At 43.5% G+C, this 17724-nt stretch overlaps 2 protein-coding genes and 1 long non-coding RNA gene across 3 annotated transcripts; 1 reads left to right on the forward strand and 2 right to left on the reverse strand.

The window, feature by feature from the left end:
- Positions 1-2: 2 nt before the first annotated feature.
- zgc:154075 (uncharacterized protein LOC556929 homolog) lies at positions 3-5809 on the reverse strand. The gene is made up of 14 exons (XM_062540576.1): positions 5498-5809; positions 4460-4574; positions 4219-4303; positions 3861-3934; positions 3685-3744; positions 3489-3596; positions 2956-3012; positions 2506-2636; positions 2338-2392; positions 2054-2146; positions 1590-1724; positions 1131-1232; positions 851-1012; positions 3-604 (listed from the first exon to the last, which is right to left on the reverse strand). Exons 2-14 carry the CDS (start codon positions 4550-4552, stop codon positions 464-466), a joined length of 1296 nt encoding a protein of 431 aa, XP_062396560.1. The 5' UTR covers positions 4553-4574; positions 5498-5809; the 3' UTR covers positions 3-463.
- Positions 5810-6288: 479 nt separating this feature from the next.
- ttc34 (tetratricopeptide repeat domain 34) lies at positions 6289-11422 on the reverse strand. Its single transcript, XM_062540190.1, has 7 exons — positions 10408-11422; positions 10019-10241; positions 9604-9796; positions 9128-9294; positions 8469-8742; positions 8048-8262; positions 6289-7569 (listed from the first exon to the last, which is right to left on the reverse strand). The coding sequence occupies exons 1-7, from the start codon at positions 11298-11300 to the stop codon at positions 6997-6999; spliced, it is 2538 nt and encodes an 845-aa protein (XP_062396174.1). The 5' UTR covers positions 11301-11422; the 3' UTR covers positions 6289-6996.
- A 4313-nt stretch (positions 11423-15735) lies between these two features.
- On the forward strand, positions 15736-16855 carry LOC134088152 (uncharacterized). Its single transcript, XR_009939899.1, has 3 exons — positions 15736-15816; positions 16413-16492; positions 16764-16855. It is a non-coding gene; the product is annotated as an uncharacterized LOC134088152 (long non-coding RNA).
- The last annotated feature ends 869 nt before the right edge of the window (positions 16856-17724 follow it).

The following is a 17724-nucleotide window of genomic DNA, read 5'->3' on the forward strand; positions in this document are numbered from 1 at the left end:
ATCTGTTGCATTACATGTTTTGATAAAGACGATGGCAGTGTTACAGTGCTCTGTGGACACCCAAACATCATTCGTGTTGATTCACAAGATCGAACTGTGAACAGAATCTACAATCTATTTCATTTGTGTGAATTTTCATCACAGTATAAATATAAAAGTCATTTTCACTCAATCAAATGTTTTTCACAAAATATAGTGCAAATCATTTCACAGAAGAACATCATTTAAAAAGTTGGTCACAGTGGTTTGTATAAGAGTGAGGTATATATTTGTGCAACTCAGGTTCTCAGGTTTTAATTTTGCAAAATCCAAACACAATCATATGACATCAAATGTCTTTTTATCCTATTAATGTTATTATCAATCATAGCATTGAATAACAGATTTAAACCTTCACTGAAATTCCCTATCCGATCATGAAACCCTCCCTAAGAACCATCCACCTTGTTCGAAACTACTTTAATCATTTCTGGGTCTTTGCATCCTGTTCATTACCACAGAACACTACTCTATTCTCCAGCCGCGAGCGCTCCGCTTCAAACACCAGCCTGTGGCTCGCCAAGGTCTCTCTCGGACCAGAGCAGATGAGAGCAGGGTCCTCACTCTGCAAAGAAACAGATGAACTCGCTAGTAAAACAAGTCGATAGTGGCGTTTGTTTGGTACTGTGCTGTGCTGCTCATTCTGTTCTTTACCCATGAGTGACTGTGTCAACATCACCTTTATTATTACAACCTCAGGTTTAAAGACCCTGTAAATATTTCAGTTGAAATGTACCAAGGGCTATCTACCGTGAATGTCATGAACACCTACATCGATCAGACACCGCAAACAACAAAAACGGTAACTCACTGCCACAGCCGAGATGAAAGCATCCACAAGGTGATAATCTGCCCCTCCATGGCCTTTCATAGCAAAACTCCCAGGGGCTTTCAAATCCGCCGAATGCTTAGTGGACCTCTGTGTGAGAAAGTCAAACACGCTGATATCGTGGCCGTTGTACTGGAGCTCCCCCTGTAGGACGAATGAGTGACAATGTTGTGTGTTTTTTCTTTCCAGTGAACATAATGTATGTTTTATTATATGAAATTGCATGGATGCATCAAGCACATCCTCCAAGCCCAGGACCTACCCTGGTGCCATAAATAGTAGTTTTCCGTTGACACATCTCTTCTGTGAAAGCTACCATGGTAAACGCAGCTGTGAGCCCTCCTTCAAACTCCATGTTTACAACCTATTAAAGGATAGGCAAAGAGTACTTACTTCAGTATTCAGTAATCTGTACAATAAAGTTGACAGTCTTCTATTCTGTACAACTGATACACATGGAAGTTGCATTAGAATTGTCAATGTTGTGCCTGATAATGTGCCATGTCCATAATTACTGTTATAACAGTCCTCTAACTCTACATTGACAAACAACTTATATAACTATAACTACATAACTATATTATAACATAATAGCTAGAAACATGCATCATTAACTGTATATTTGATTGGTATATTTAAGCGCGCAAATATGATCAACATATTTCCAGCGTGGAATCAGTTCTGTGAAGTTGGGTCTTATCGATGACAAAATCCCATCTACCTGATTGGAGCAGACGTCATTGTCACACTCGTACACACACCGACCGTAGGGACCAGTGCACAGGGCCTCCGTCACAGACTCGATGTCTGGAAGGGAGCTGGAACAGATGACTGACACAGGCCAGCCCACACAACCCTGAAACAGAGGATGTTAAGGGAAGTGGTCAGAAAGATTTTGAGGGTTTTGCATCTAAACTCTTCATATTTACTCTCACCTCCCAACTTTGACACCAAAACTGCTTATGAAGTAATCACACTAGAATGTCTAGGAAAAACAATATTTTTCAAAACTAACTTCACAAAAAGCTGAAAGGGTTACGGCAAAATATTAGATACACCTGAAATATGTCTGTTATGATATAACATGATCATTCATATGGGAGCTAATCTAGACAACAACACACGAGAGTCTGTTGGCGACAAGTTAAAAGCTTAAATTGCTACATGAGAAACAAAGAAACCAACCTGTTTCACTGCGTCAAGGTAGATTTTGCGAGCTGAGTATGGACAGTTTGCTTCCACAGGACAGTCTAAGCAGCGATCAGCAGCTCCAGCAGGCTGGAATGAAAGCTCATTCTATGACTTAGCATAACCATATGTTCAATGTATGTACTGTATCATTTTCTTGCCATTTTGGTGTTGTCTATGGAGTATTGCAATTTTGGATTTATGCATCAAGGTTACTACTTGTCTACTTGATTGTATCATGACTGTATCAGTTCATACAAAAGTGAAAAAAAAAGACAGACCTTGTTTTCTTTGCGGAAGTGACTCAGAGACCCAAATGATGAAACTTTTATACACCTGCAAATAATGTAGACACCACAATAAAAAATAAATTAAAAAACATGTCATCGACAGAACCATCGGCACCTGCAAAGTATTCCCTAAAATGTGTTATTGATCTGATTTCAAACCTGCGGCCACTGGCCCAGTGGTGGATGAGGTCCAAGTCATGACAGCTTTTGGCCAAGAGGGAAAATGAGCTCTGCTCCTCGTTCCTCCAGTTCCCTCTGACAAAGGAATGAGCAAAATGATAGAAGCCCACCTACAGCAGCCGGGAACATATTTGAGCAGATCAAGTTGGACAGAGCATGGGGTATGCAGTGAAGAAGCACTTCCCATAGACATACTGTAAGAAAATAGGATCCTCAGATCCTATATTTTAGCGGAATATATTTATTTTTCATATATAAATATATCTTTATTTTTCCTGAGGGGAAAAAAGCTGATCAACAGAACTGATCAGCCAGAAAGCTGTTCCTAAGACTGTGCTTTTAGGATTCGCTCCAAAGTTAAAAAGTAAGATCTTCCACATCACACTCGGAGTAGCCAAATATAATGCAAAACAACTGATTTGTACATACCGGCTCCAGATGTTGTATATGGATCACATCCCCAATGGCTCCGCTGTCCAACAGCACCTGGTATTAGGAAACAAGCCTCCTTAGGATAAGCAAAAATGCACGTACCATCCTTTCAGTGATTCTACCACTCCATTTATATTTGTTTTTAAAATGCATCCTGGTTCACCCAATCACAAGTAGTCAGTTTTAAATACACGTATGTGTAATCAAGACACATTGTTATCCGATCACTTAAACCACTTGCCATGGTGGTCTAAAACGCACTCTGAAGCTTCCTGCAATCCTGAATGAGAGCTCTGATGAATGCAGAGTTGGCAGTAACGTAATCTAAACACAAATGGTTAGCAACATCTATGGCTGTGCATCTTGGATAAATGTGTAAATGGCGATGTGACTCAACTGACCACTTGTGATTGGATCACCCAATATGCATTCTAAAAAGTAATGTAATGAAGGACTTTATGACTTAAAGATTCTAATAAATCTAAGTAAACTTGAAACACACTACTTTAAACACCAGATTGGAGGTCTACCTTTATTTTGTGGATGAGAGGATCATATCGGAGAACATGGCATACTGTGAGCATTACACCAGCGTGAATGCAAGCTTCCACAATTTCTGTACAGTCCTTTTCTGTAACCTGTCATTTTGGATAAACATGCAGAGGACTGTGAGCAATGAGTGGTATCATTAAAACAGAAACATACTCCAAGACAAAATGATCTTACAGCCATGGGTTTCTCCAGTAGGATATGATAGCCTTTTCTGGATAGTGCCACAGCTGGATCCTAGGGAGGAAAGATGGAAATCATACAAAACTAAAAGTGAAACTAGGAAACTAAAAGTGAAAATTAGATCTTGTAAAAACATGAGTCTGAAAAGTGGCAAATGATATAGCATCCACCTTATGAAGTCGGTCAGGGGTACAGATAAATATAGCATCTGCAAACTTGTCTCTCTCTACAATGGATCTCCAATCTGCAAAACAAAATCAAACAAAACAAAAATAGAGTACCCGTAATTTCCCGACTATTAGCCGCGGCTTATACATTGATTTTGCAACATTTCTTCAGCTATGAGGTCAATACAGGGGGGCAGTTAATGGTGTTAATATAGTTTTGTTTCTTTTAACTTGCATAAACACTGTCCTGCGGTTTATACACAATGCGGCTTATATGCAGGAAATTACTGTATGATAATTAATGCAGTTTTAGCCTTTGGGACACTGTCACACTGGTACAGGACTGGTTCATATCTCTTACCATCAAATACATTTTCATCAGGTATTTGATGTTTTTCTTGCAATTTACGTCGGGCAAACAGCCTTGGATCCGCCACTCCAACTACCTAGGGCAACATATTGTCAAATGTCACCTCACCTCACAAAAGAAGAGTTAAAAAAAAAGAGTCCACAAAGCTGGATAAACACATCGATCACTGCATGTAAAACAGTAAAGAAAGCAGGTTCTCTGTTCTAAATGCTAAAAGCAGAAGCTCCTGTACCCGCATCCTGAGAGGGTGAAGGGCAGCATAACTGGAGTATGTCTCCCCACGGTTGCCAGCTCCAACCACAATCACATCAACAGGTGTTGGCATAGCGACCGATCAGCCGTCCTCCCTGAAACAAATAGGACATGATTTCCATAAGTGAGTTAAATTGGTCTATTGAAGAAATACTTGAGATCTAGATTTTAGATTTCACATGGGCTACCCAATTTTATTATTTATTTTACTTCAATAATGACAGGTGTTTCTGTTTTGTAGGCCAATCACAGCTTTTAGCATCTAGGCCTAACTGGAGAAGCTGACATAAGGGTCATTCCATGTCAAATCAGACAGAATCCAAGAAAATGGCATGAAGGGTAGGCCTATCTGTAGGAACATAGTCTCTGTTGCTATGAGTATCAGTGTTATACCATGTTTCATTCAATAACACAGGTGAATTGCATTGTAGGCTATGTCATATCCTTGTCTCTTTATACACTAAATGCCCATACATTGAGCTACTTCAACATGGATTTCCATAAGCCTTTGGCCATCCATAAAACTCAATCCTTGGAAAATGACTAAAAACTAACATTATCCCTTGTTTTAACCATTCATGCGCATTGTAGAGAATTCAAATATAGCATAGGCTTTACAGTCTAAGCCCCAGGGCATGGGATACAGTCATAGGCCTACTGACAACTAGGCCATCAACGTTTGGGGTGGTTATTGTTTCTAAAATGATGTGTGTTTTTCAGGCTGTAAAACTAAACAAATAGCAAGGGCTGAAAGACATGATGACAATTTGAACAGAAATGTGTAACAGGGCTTGCTGTTGAGACTGACATCAATAAAAGTTGAGACAGTGCAACTTCTCAGATTTGATACCAAATGACTCACTTGTGGTTTGACAGGAGTTTTACAGGATTTCCTCTAAAATTCAACGTGACACCGAAGCTCATGCAACATGCATTTCAGTGTTCACATCTCTCACCACTAACAGGATACTCAAGACTGCTCCTATGGTTAGCATGTGTGCTTATGAGAGGGACTCACCAACTCTTGTTAAGTTCCCCACTGTAGGCTATGTCCTAGTAGAAACGGTAACTTCTGAATTAGAAGGACCGCTACTAAGTTGGCAAAATCAGGGTTATCTGAGGATATGATCTTAAGGACGGGCTCGTACTGGACTTTGATCTTTCCTATCCGGAAATGTGTGGACTCTTAAATGCCTGTCATGGTGTCTGTTGCCTGTGTCCGTATGAGATGCAGAAGGCCATGCCTACAGCGCCTCAGTTTATTATGACAAATCGAAAGATCTTCAAAATTAATGGAATCCTTGCCTCCTACTCAAACCAGATTTGTACCTCTGTTTGTACTGCAAAAGGGCCAAGAACCTTGTTTGATGACGTCAACTGAAAACAAATCAACGAGATACCAAGGAAGCACTCGCAGTGGCTAAATAGCAACACAGATTTACAGCGCCGCCTAGCGTTGCCATCCACATACGCCATCCCAAATTCACTACTGTGAGATCTATGAGATCTAGCTCTCTATGCATCAAGCAAGGGAAGTGGGCCTTCTACTTGTGTCTTTCATCGATAAGAGGTGGACTAAACATATATTGAAATACTTCTGTATCAATAGGAATAAAGTAACATAAAAATACAATGTCATCCACAAAATACAATGTCATCAATGCAAATTATCAATTTTATTAAAATGAAAATGAAGGCCCCAGCCGTGGCGCAACTGGCTGGGGCACCTGCACCACACACCGGCGACCCAGGTTCGATTCCCGCCCCGTGGTCCTTTCCAGATCCCACCCCAGTTCTCTCTCCCTCTCGCTTCCTGTCATACTCTCTACTGTCCTGTCCAATTAAAGGCATAAAAAGCCCCAAAAAATAATCTTTAAAAAAAAAAAAAAATGAAAATGAAAATATCTTACTTGTCTGTGGTTGGATTACAAAAAATAACTAGAGACAAGTTATCATCATTTATGAGTATACCAAGAATAACAATCAAACTAGAAGATTAATTTCTGATAATTTGTACTGAATATCCTCTATTCATAGTATGACAAATAAAAACAGTACCAAACAGGATTATTTTGTACTTCATTGTCTCTTAACAAATGTGTCTTCCAACAAATGGACAAGATTGACAGAGTATATGTGATTTTATGATTTACATTCAGTATAGTCTGCTCATAATCAATAGTCAAAAATCAATGTAACAACAGAAAAAAAATACTTTGATTTTTAGATTCACAAATAGATTCACATGATGGAAGACAGAAGATATTTTGAATAATTATTTGTATAAATATAATCATAAACACTTATGGGACAATGGTTCAAACATCATGATTGTCACAAATGTCAAGTTTACAGAACTCTTAATTAATTTATAACCCCATTTCTCACAAAAACAACATAGTATACTCCTACTGAGCCATTTCTTCTGAAGATTGGGAAGCTATTCCTCACTGCTGTGCTTGTGACTATTCTCAGCATTCATTGTCAACACACATTTCTACAGTACATTAAGCTAATCTAATGGACGATGCAGGAGGTGGAGGACTCCTGCTTGATGCGAGCCTTGAGCCTGCGCAGCTCGGCATGGCCAGCGTCCACCTGCAGCCCGCTCTGCGTCAGCGTCCAGGCCTCGCTCAGCTGCTGCTCAGCGTAGCAGCGCGAGGCGGCGTGGAGAAAGTGCCTGGCCAGCCTGGCCCGCCCCGCCCCGGCCTCCACGCACTCCAGCGTCTGGCTGCGGTGCAGCCCCAGCGCCCTGGAGAAGTCCTCCACGGCCGGCTGCTCTCGGGAGCACAGCAGCAGGCTGTGGCCACGGCGGCACAGGTCCTCTGCCCACAGCCCGTGCTCTGCCGCCCTGGCCACCCCGGCCTCTGTGACGCCGACGACACCGGTGGCAGCACCGTGACCTCGGATGACCTTGTCCAGGTCGAGCACGGCTCTCTCGTGCAGGCCCAGCTGGGCGAGGCAAGCGGCTCGCTGGCGGAGGTACTGTGGCTTCAGCTCGTCCACGGCCCGCACCGCCACGGTCAGCAGCGGCAGGGCACTCTCCCATTGGCCCTGCTCAGTCGCCCTGCTCGCTTCCTGGGACGCTGCCTGGGCGAATAACATCAAATACATTCAGAGAGGAGTGCCCTCCCCCACACAAAAGACAAATAAATAGTGCAATGCAGCAAACAGTGACAACAGAGGAAGAGGAATGATTCATCTCTAGATCAAAGCGAGACTACGCAAGAGACTTAAAGGTCATTGCCAAACATTTCATTACTCAACATACATTTTGAGTTTACTACTTAATCACTATTTGACATGCTGATGTCATACAGGTCAATGTTTTAACAGTGACAACAGTTTACTTAGCTCAGAGAGGGAGATGATACACGCATGTACACTAGATTTCCTGGTTGAAATATTGCTCTACTAAGGTTATTCAGATATTGACGCGAAATACTTGTTGGGAGAAGTCTACCACCATTGGTTTAAAATGGCCAAGCAACAGAGACTACACAACTGCCTGACTGTGTGTATGTTTTGTACATTCGGCACTGTGACACAAGTAGCGCTTCAGCTTTACTTGTCCGAGGTGTTTCCTGTGCAAAGAGCTGACGAGAGGAAGCAGGAAGTCCAGGGTGGAGGGCTCTCTCTCGGCCACCTTGGCCAGCCTCTGGGCTGCTCCCCTGAAGTTCTGCTCCCAAGCCTCCACCACCCCCCACCTGGCCTGGGCACTGGCCTCCCGGGGCTCCTGCCCAAACACCTGTCCCAGGTGAGCGGCCGCTGCCTGCACGTCACCTGTGGGGGAGGTTAGTCAAAGTTCGCACTGCACAAAACAGCACACACTATGGAGATGATAACGTGTCTGTGTATCAGAACGTCCAAACCTGTAGCCTACATGTAAAGATATTCAATCAACAGAATCAGTTGAAAAATGAGGCAATGATGACAATAATATCAATAATAGTAATAACATTACCATCATCATCACAAAAAGTTCGTACCTTTAGCAAGTAAGGTATCAATGTAAAGCAAATGCCACCTAGGGTCTCGACCATCTATTCTCAGAAGTGCTGCTCCAACCAAAAAAGCCTCTTGAAGATGCCTCTCCAAACAGGGAACTGGATTGACTGCTACTGTTTGCGAGAGACTTGTTTGGCAGAACTGAAGCAGCCACTCGCAGATGAGTTTCCGTCCCTTGTCTTTCAGGGAAAGAATATCCTGCGCGACAGCCTCTGGGTTCGCTCGCAGAGCCGCCAGTATGTCTGCGGTACATTCCTGGGGACATTTGTTCATGTTAATTGACATTCACAAAAGACTACTGAGTTCTTATCATCAGATGTCATTTCTTTATCTCGCCTTAGAAAATCCCCATGACTCATAGCTGAGCCTATTGTGTTAATCTTCCTATGTCTGGGCTCCCAACCTACCCAGACTCATCAAGAGTAACAGCACAGAACAGTTACTTTCTCTGTCCTTTTTTTCTTCAGCTTTTGCTTACAAACTCTCATCCTCAAACCCAATTAAATGATCATAAATCAGTTTGTTGTTGTTAATCCGATCACTTGCAACAGCAGCCTCAGGGACTGAGAGGCAATATGTATTTTCTAATTATGTGCTGCCTGCGTCATGTGATTTGCGATGGGCTGATTTGACCATTCACCTTCTGTTGATTCAAAGTGAGGTGGGTGAACGCTCTCCCACAGAGGGCTGGCACATGCTCTGGGTGATCCTTCAGGATGGCGGTGAAGTCAAAGATGGCGGTCTTGCGCTGGCCCAGTAAAGCGTAGCACCGGGCCCTCTCCAGCAGTGGCTCCACAGCCTCGCCACCTGTAAAAGGGCAAAAGCATCAATATCTGCTTTTACTGCTGCAACAACAGGAAGAGTGCTACGGTCACAATATCAGATTGACATGTTTCACAACACACATATTTCCTGTGGTCACAGAAACAAGTTGCCTTCTACTGCTGCGTGGGCGTCAGGAGTGTACACGCATAACTTTCAAAGTGGAATCCTCAGTACTCAGAGATATCAGCAAAATTCTCTGAGCTGACACTGAACCGGAACTGAACTTCTTTCTAACTACATGACCACAGATCCCCAGAAGCGCAGAAGAAGTCAAATGTGTAAGTGACCTACCCGAGGCCATAATGGCAATGGACAGATACGCCACTGCCTCCCTTATGGTGCTGGTCTCCCTCTGGACCTCCAGGGTTCGCTTGGACGCCGTGTAGCAGTGCTTCTCCATCAGAATGCGATCCTTCGGAGCAGCCACTGCAAGCAGGGGACGCAGACAGCTAGTGTCGCCACACTGGATCAGCTTTTTCAGCAGCTGTCAATCACAATTACTCAAAACATCACATACTGAAATACACAAAACACACTCTATATCCATGCATTCTGCACTTCTTAGTGTCTAGAGGCCTATGTCCCCCCAGTGTCCCAAGTCAGAATAGCTACAAAATGATTCATTGGATGAAAACATCTAACACTAATCTTCTGTATACCATTACAATGAACCCATCGCTGTTTGTCTCTCTAGAAGGCCAGGCACCTGGTTAGCGTCGTACAGAAAGCCCCGGTGCAGCTGCAGCAGTGCGAGGCGTGCGAGGATGGGGGAGCGTGTGGTGGCGTGCTCTATGGACAGCAGCAGGCGGTACGCCTCCTCCACCCGGCCCAGCCGGTACAGGGCGTCCGCCGTGAGGATCTGCGGCGCGTCCGAGCCCGGCTGCAGCTCCATCAGGAGCAGAGCCAGAGCATGCACTCCTCCTGGGCTCCTGCACTTGACCGGAACACAAAACACCTCATGAAGACGAGCAAGCCTGTGCAGAAGCATTTGGCGTTTGGCCAGGCATGATGACTGTTTACAACTACAGTACATCATTTATCATTGTATTGTATTCATCATTGTATGGCTTATAAACTATTATATGATCACATTACCCGTCTTTGGACAGTGGGAGGGACTCTTTCCCCTGTACTGACGGGGCTGGTTTGTGCTCTTGCTGTGAAGAAGGGCCTGGGCCTTTGCCCCCGACGTCCTCCAGCATGGCTCGGCCCTGCTCCAGCAGCACGGTGCACAGCAGCCCGCGGTAGTTCCACGGGACGAGGCAGCGCACGGTGAACGCCGTCTCCTGGGGCTGCAGCCTGCTCGCGGTCAGGTAATCCAGCGCGGTCAGGTAGTGGGACCCGGCCATCATGCGCAGAAGCCCCCTGCCACACAGGGCTCGGACACAGCTGGACGGATGAGGCGCCCTGTGCTCCATCACCGCCTGGAAGTCCTCCAGCGCCCCCTGGTGGTCGTCGGAGAGGAGGCGTGCATAGCCGCGGAGCACCTGCACGGTGTTCTGGTAGCTCTGCTGGGTCGCCGCCACGCCCGCCAGCTGGCTGCTGATGGACAGGGCTTCCCGGAACTCCCCGTGGAGGAGCAGGCAGTCGGCCAGACGCACGCGCAGCTCCCGGCCGCCGCCGTCCGGCTCCAGGTGACAGAGCGTCCGCAGCTGCGCTATCACAGGGTCCAGGAGCTCCAACCCTTTGGTGGAGCGGAGATCCGGGCGCGCCAGCGCAGTTTCCCGGTAGCCCGAGAGCCCTCGCTCGGCCTGCTGGCGGAGCTGGATGCGGGCTGCCACGCCAGTGCCGTTGTCTGAGAACAGACGCTGGAACTGCAGTCTGGCTGTGGCTGGGTGTATGGCAAAGGCCTCTCCAAGATCACAGCAAACCTCACTTGCTCGTCCTCCAACAGAGAAGTTGGCCGCTGCTCTACCAACTAAAACCCTGGCCTTGTTCTCAGCTGGCTTCAACCTTACAGCCTCATCCACACTGATATGTTCGCACATCTTTAGTGCATAGGAGAAGGTTTCTGCACTTTCCTCAAACTTGCCAAGGGACAGCAAGAATTCACCTTGCAGCTCTTGCACCTTTGGGTCATCTGGTGAAATGGCAACTAAGAACTCAAGGATTTCACAGCTCTGAATTGGATTGTCATCCACTACATCAAATGTTTTATATTCAGTCTGATTTTGACTAGAGGGCGTAGGGCACTTATGGATATGGTCAGAAAAAGCTTTAAGAATTTTTGGAAGATGATGGGCTTGCCTCGACCTTATGAGTCCCACACACTCTGACTTATGTCTTTGGAACGCTTTCAAATAAAGCTGAAGAGCCTTTGCGCTGTGGGGCTCTGAGAGAAAACCAGCAAGTGCCTGAGTAAGCTTCAAAATCAACTGCCTGGGTCCTGTCGGGGTTGGTATGCCTTTGCCACTGAGAAGAGAAGAGCACCGGGCATAAATCTCCTCCGAACCATGGTTTGCCCTCTGCAATATACTATCCATTTTGAAGAGCGTGGCCGAGAGGTTGTTTGGACAGAGTGTCGACAGAAACACCGCCGCAAGGCCCTTGTTGAGTCCATCCATTGACCTCTGTGCATCTTCCTCACCATCAAGCCACGTCTCAAGAGCCGAAACGACCTTAGCGACGCTGGATCCATCCAGACCTCTCATGTGAGCCATTGTGGAGCCTGCATGAGTCTTAAATGCAGTCGTGTAGCAAGCTGCGGCTTTCAGTACACAGCCTGCAGCCATCAGCGCATCACCGTCATGACACAGCCCTGCAGCTGTTGCTTGCTGATTGGTAGTCATGTCTAGATTTTGTGTTCTTCAAATGTAAATTCATATGGCATCATCCTTAATCCTTGAGAGGCTTTTTTTCCCTGGTGGAAAGAGAGGGCATAGTCTATTTCCTCACAAACGTGTGACACGCACACACACACACACACACACACACATACAAGGCACACACACACACACACACACACACACACGTACACGGCACACACACACACACACACACACACAAACACACACACACACACACACACACACACACACACACACACACACACACGGCACACACACACGGCACACACGCACACATACGCACAGTGTATGATGCACAGATTCATAAAAGAACGTTTTTCATTTGTCAGTCTGATCTCTTTCTCTTTCTCTCTCTCTCTCTCTCTCTCACACACACACACACAGAAAGAGAGAGAGAGAGAGAGAGAGATGATAGTGGCAATTATTTCTTTAGGAACACACATAAATGTATAGAAATGCCTGACTTGCAATTAAGCTAATAACTGAATTACTCTGATGACTCCCTTAAAATGCTTAGGCTACCTTTTCTATTCGTGGGCAGGACAGTCAGTCCTACATTTTTCAACACTGCTGTCGAGCAAATATTAGCCTACATTCAAACATGGCCATGTCAGTTGAACTAAAGGTTGTTAGAACGGATTGATGAACTGTCACTGATTGAACATGATGCACACTTTACAATGACAAAAAATGACAAGTTCTTTGTTAGTCGATAATTAGCTTAGCAAGTGAAGTAAAATGAAAAGTTGAATACTTAACTTGATTACAGTAGGCTACTGAATATAACTACAACATATTTACCGTTCCCAGTGCTGTTTTCTTTTAGCCTTTTCTCCAAGAAACAAACTTCCGTGAAGGAGACTAACTTTATATGTAACTCCCATGTTTGAAATTTGATAGCGAAGTTAATGCAACTGGCGTTGGCTACAGAAATGCTGGTCTACCTATGAAGACGAGGCATTCCAATTATAACCAGCAAAAGATTATTCTACTTTCATGTGGTACATAACTGAAATTACCTCATGGTAGAATAATATATAGCAAACAGCTGTCATTTATCCTGTGCACTATTGTTAGCTGGCTAGCCTTACCAGCTGACAGGCAGCCTGTGCTCTGTCGCCCGGGCAACATCAAACAATCATCAGTTAGACAGGTAGTAGACGAGTCGTGCTCTCAACCAAAGATCGAGCAGAGCGGTCCTCAGAAGGTGTCACTTTCTAGGTGATGAAACTGAATGCCTCTGTGTGTTGCTTTGAGCATTATGAAACATGAACTAATGCATGCAGCAGTGGCACATCTAATACATTAGGCTATCTAGGTATTTACCTAGAGACCCATTTAAGTGTCCAGCATTCATTGTCCTCTGTAGGCAGTTTAAAAGGAAGACTAGGCCATCCAGACTAAGCCAAGCCAAGGTAAAACAAATAGGCCTAGTGAACTAAAATGATTTAAATTGTTAACTTTCTGCAAACTTTCCCCAGGGCAATGTTCGAAATTCTGGCATCTAGCGTAGGCCTACCTACCATTTTTGTGCAGAATTAGAATTGGAAACCGTAAGGCTGAGCCTATGACATTCCTTTTTTACCTTCCTCAGAGGGCAACGTAGGCTAAATGAATTGCAAGGGCACGCCATAGTGTTGCAGTGCTATCTACAAGGGCATTTCATAAGTTTTTCTGCCATCAGAGAGCAAACCTCAACTTTATAAACATGCAGTTGGAAAAATGCAGAAATATAGGCTACAGCAAAGGTACACCCATGTTTCCTGACTGCTGAGGCTGGTTGTTTGTAAAGTTTAGGTGAAGGAAGTAATGTTAGGAATTTCTGATCAATGTGATTTGTAAGGCTGGAACAATAATTTCAAAGTTGTAGAGCCATCAGACTCTATTCACTTTGTGAATGAGTTGGACTCATTCCAGGCTAGCATCCATTAGGAAACCCTAAATTGATTCAAGTAGGGACTCTTTACTTCACTGCATCACATTTTATCCACTGGCACCTACATAATAATGTATAATGTAGCCTAGGCTACTCCTACAAAGCTGTGTAGGTAATGGTTCAACTTCTGGAAGAAAAACAAGCTAATCTGGACAAGAATCTGCACAAATTGAAAGGAAGTGAACACCCTTGTACACTCTCAGAAATAAAGGTACAGTGAGGGTACAATCAAGTACTTCAAGGTACAAATTTCAGAACTGTACCATCCAAGTTACTAACATGTCTCTTGCTGAGTACAAATAAGTACCTTTCCAAAGAAAAAGGCACACAATGAATTATGAATGCTGACAAGTACATATAGGTACCCTTTGAAAAGGTACATTATCATACATAAAGTAAGAGTGAAGGTACAATCTAGTTCTTTAAGGTACAACATTCAGAAATGTACCATTAAAGGTCCTATTGTGTTCCCAAGGGGTACTAAGAAGTACCTTTTGGGTACACATCCTGTAGGGTACAAAATAGTACTTTATTCTGATGAAAGGGTACACTTCCTGTGCGGTACTGAGAAGTACCTTTCGTGACAGGGTACATAAGCTGGGGTGCTATTAAGTGCCTTTTTGCAAGGGTACACAATCCTCTGGGATATGCCAAATCGAGGGCTTCGAATGACCTCAGACACATCAACCGTCACTTTTCTATCATGAATCTGACTGCAAGCTGTGTGCTGTAGGCCTACTCTGCCATCATCGTATTCAAGGTAAGAATTACAGTACTTTTGTATGGCAATTGAAAACGGGAATTTATTAGAAATGTACCGTTTTCACAATGAAATATTAACCACAGTCGTTAGCCATCATAGAAATCATAATTAGTTAGCAAATAATAGCTATCAAATAGTGCTAGCGAGCTAACTTCGCTAACGTTAGCGATGTTAGCTGTTAATGTTAACTTTTCCAGTTACTAATTTCACCTTTATGTAGAATTTTTGGAGTTAATACCATATCTAGCAATAATTCAGTCTGAGATGTCGTTTTGTACTCATCATTGAGTGTGAGTTTTCACACATCAGGCGCAATAGCTTAGCCTACCTATCATATATAGCATTTAAAGTGGCTGTTACAATGCAGGCTAAAGTTAGCAGCTAGCAGACACAACGAAAGTTGTTGTTAACGTTAACAGACACAAGGAAAGTTAACCTTACCTTTCGACCTTCCATGGGGCATGGAAGGTCGAAAGGTAAGGTTAATACATGTATCGATAGTGTTGATGCATAATATGTAGTGTTGCTATAACTGGAAAAAGGACCAGTAAAACGAATGAAGTAGGTTAATATTAAGTTATTTCACCCCCTGATTTAGGAACAGTAGTGTTGTATGCTAATTGATAGATCTGTCTTATAGTGGATGTGAATGGGGGGGGCATTTGGGGAATTTCAATTAGCAGAAATATCATGCAAAGTAAAGGGATTTTCAGTTTGTTTATGGAAGTGTTAGGGTTCATGTTCTTCATTTTATAGCCTTTATTTGTGCCATGTTTGATGACTTACACCTAGGCATATGTTTATTTAAGATGCATGTGAGTGCAGTAGTGCATCAGTGATGGTCTTTTCATGTTCTGTGAGTTTTGCAATGTATTAATGTTAGCCTTCTTCTATTCCCTCTGTTTGCAGGTGGTGTAAGGACCTGCTGCCCTGCTGCCCTCCTGATAGTTATTTTTGTCCAACTAGCTTTGTTGCAGTCCCACGCTTCATCCTAATAGGTGTGTGTGTGTGTGTGTGTGTGTGTGTGTTAAGTTTCAGAAGTGACCGTGGAAGCGTCTGTACGTCAATTTACTATTCCACAGTTCATAGGACCAATGTGACCACTCACCTGCAGCAGGCCACTGAATGAAAGCACAAATGTGTTTCTCAAAGCTTCCTCCAGCCCTCCACCGATGGAGTGGGATGTGTTAATATCCAGTCAATCTTACTATTGATTAATCAGGTCTGCTGCACTGGTCACTTAATTCAATAGTATAGGACAGGAATTTATGCTTTCATTCCGTGACTTGCTGCACGTGAGTGGTCATATTGCATTTATAAACTGAATCAGTTGATTGATGTATGGACGCTACCATTGTCACTACTGATACCTAACACGAAGCATGAAACTAGCTTTATTCATCCAAAGAGTGGTTTTGTTGAAGACTAATGGTATGTTATTATTACACTTTGATAAGCGCGTGCGTGGAAAAATCTGTAGACAATTCAGTGCATTCTGAGATGATAATCAGATTTTGATTGTGTGTGTGTGTGTGTGTATGTGTAATCTACTGGATGCCTAACATGAATAAAGTATCTCTCTCTTCTCTTCTAGGAATGGACTTCAGAGCGGCACTCATCCTCCTGCCAATCATTTTTAAAGAGAGTGTGAATCATCACATCATAATGGGAGAGGTATGCATCTCTAGCTTCTGCCTAGCTCTCTGGCTGCTGACTGGTGCTACTGGTCGCAGTCTACCCTAGTTAGTAGTTGACTTATTTAGTTATTTATTGATTGATTTATCTTTTTTTTTTTTTAATGTCATGAGTCACCGAGTGGTAATGTAGGTAGGCCATAGGTATGATTATTTGTTTGTTTGTTTGGGGGCGGGGGGTCCATCAACTATCTCTCTCTTTTTTGACCAATCAAAACGTGCATCCCTGTCTGTTTTGTTGTATTCTTCAGGATGAACCCAACACACCGTATCCAGTTGTCCAGGTGACCCAAGAAGACTGGAAGTCTGCGTTTGAGGGACAAAGCCTCTGCTCACTTATGGTAGACCGGGTCCTTTTTATATCTTTATGGCAATGATATACTGTGTGTAAGAAGTTAAAAATGATACCTTCAAATTGTACAAATGTGTTAACACTTCTGTGTATTGACTAATATTTTAATGTTGCCTCTTTCTACTTTATAAACAGATCATAAGAGTTTAAGCATTATACATTATTTTTCCTCCTCCCAGGGATCATAGGGATTTAAAAGTGAAAAACTGCATTCAATAAAGTTGATTGAAAATGAAGATTGTGGTCTTTCTTTTCCTCATTCCTCTCTATTTAACTAGGACATTTTTGCCACTTTATAGGTACAATGGCATCGTCGCTGTGGTGGTACCCCTAACGAGAACAAGTTGGTACCATCTAATGGGGTACCACTTTGTACCAGTGGATTAAGGTACAAATATATTGCAAAGGTACAAAATTGTCTCTCAAAAGGTACAGTGTACAAGGGTACAACTCTGTACCTATGGTAAGGGTACAATTGCTGTACCCTGGGGGTACCACCCCAGCGACGAGCCATTTGTACCCTTGAAGGGACCTATTTGTACCAAAAAGGCACAGACTGTAGGGGTACTTCTTTGTACCCATTAATATGGTACAAGGTTGTTCCCCTTGGGGGTACTGCCCCAGCGACGAGCATTTGTACCTTTTTTTTTACTTTCCTGTACCTTTATTTCTGAGAGTGTAGGTGGTTATCATATTTTACCTGGCTTTCTCATCTTTTACTTTACATCCTCCATTCTCATGGCAGATCTTTAGTTTTCAGAATTTGTCAGAATTAATCAACAGCACCTTTGTCAGCACTTATCTGCTTTCTCTCACGTAGTGCAATATACAGGACTGCCTTCCACTGCATTCTGTACTGA

This window comes from Sardina pilchardus, chromosome 7 (genome assembly GCF_963854185.1).
Source record: "Sardina pilchardus chromosome 7, fSarPil1.1, whole genome shotgun sequence".
NCBI lineage: Eukaryota > Metazoa > Chordata > Actinopteri > Clupeiformes > Clupeidae > Sardina > Sardina pilchardus.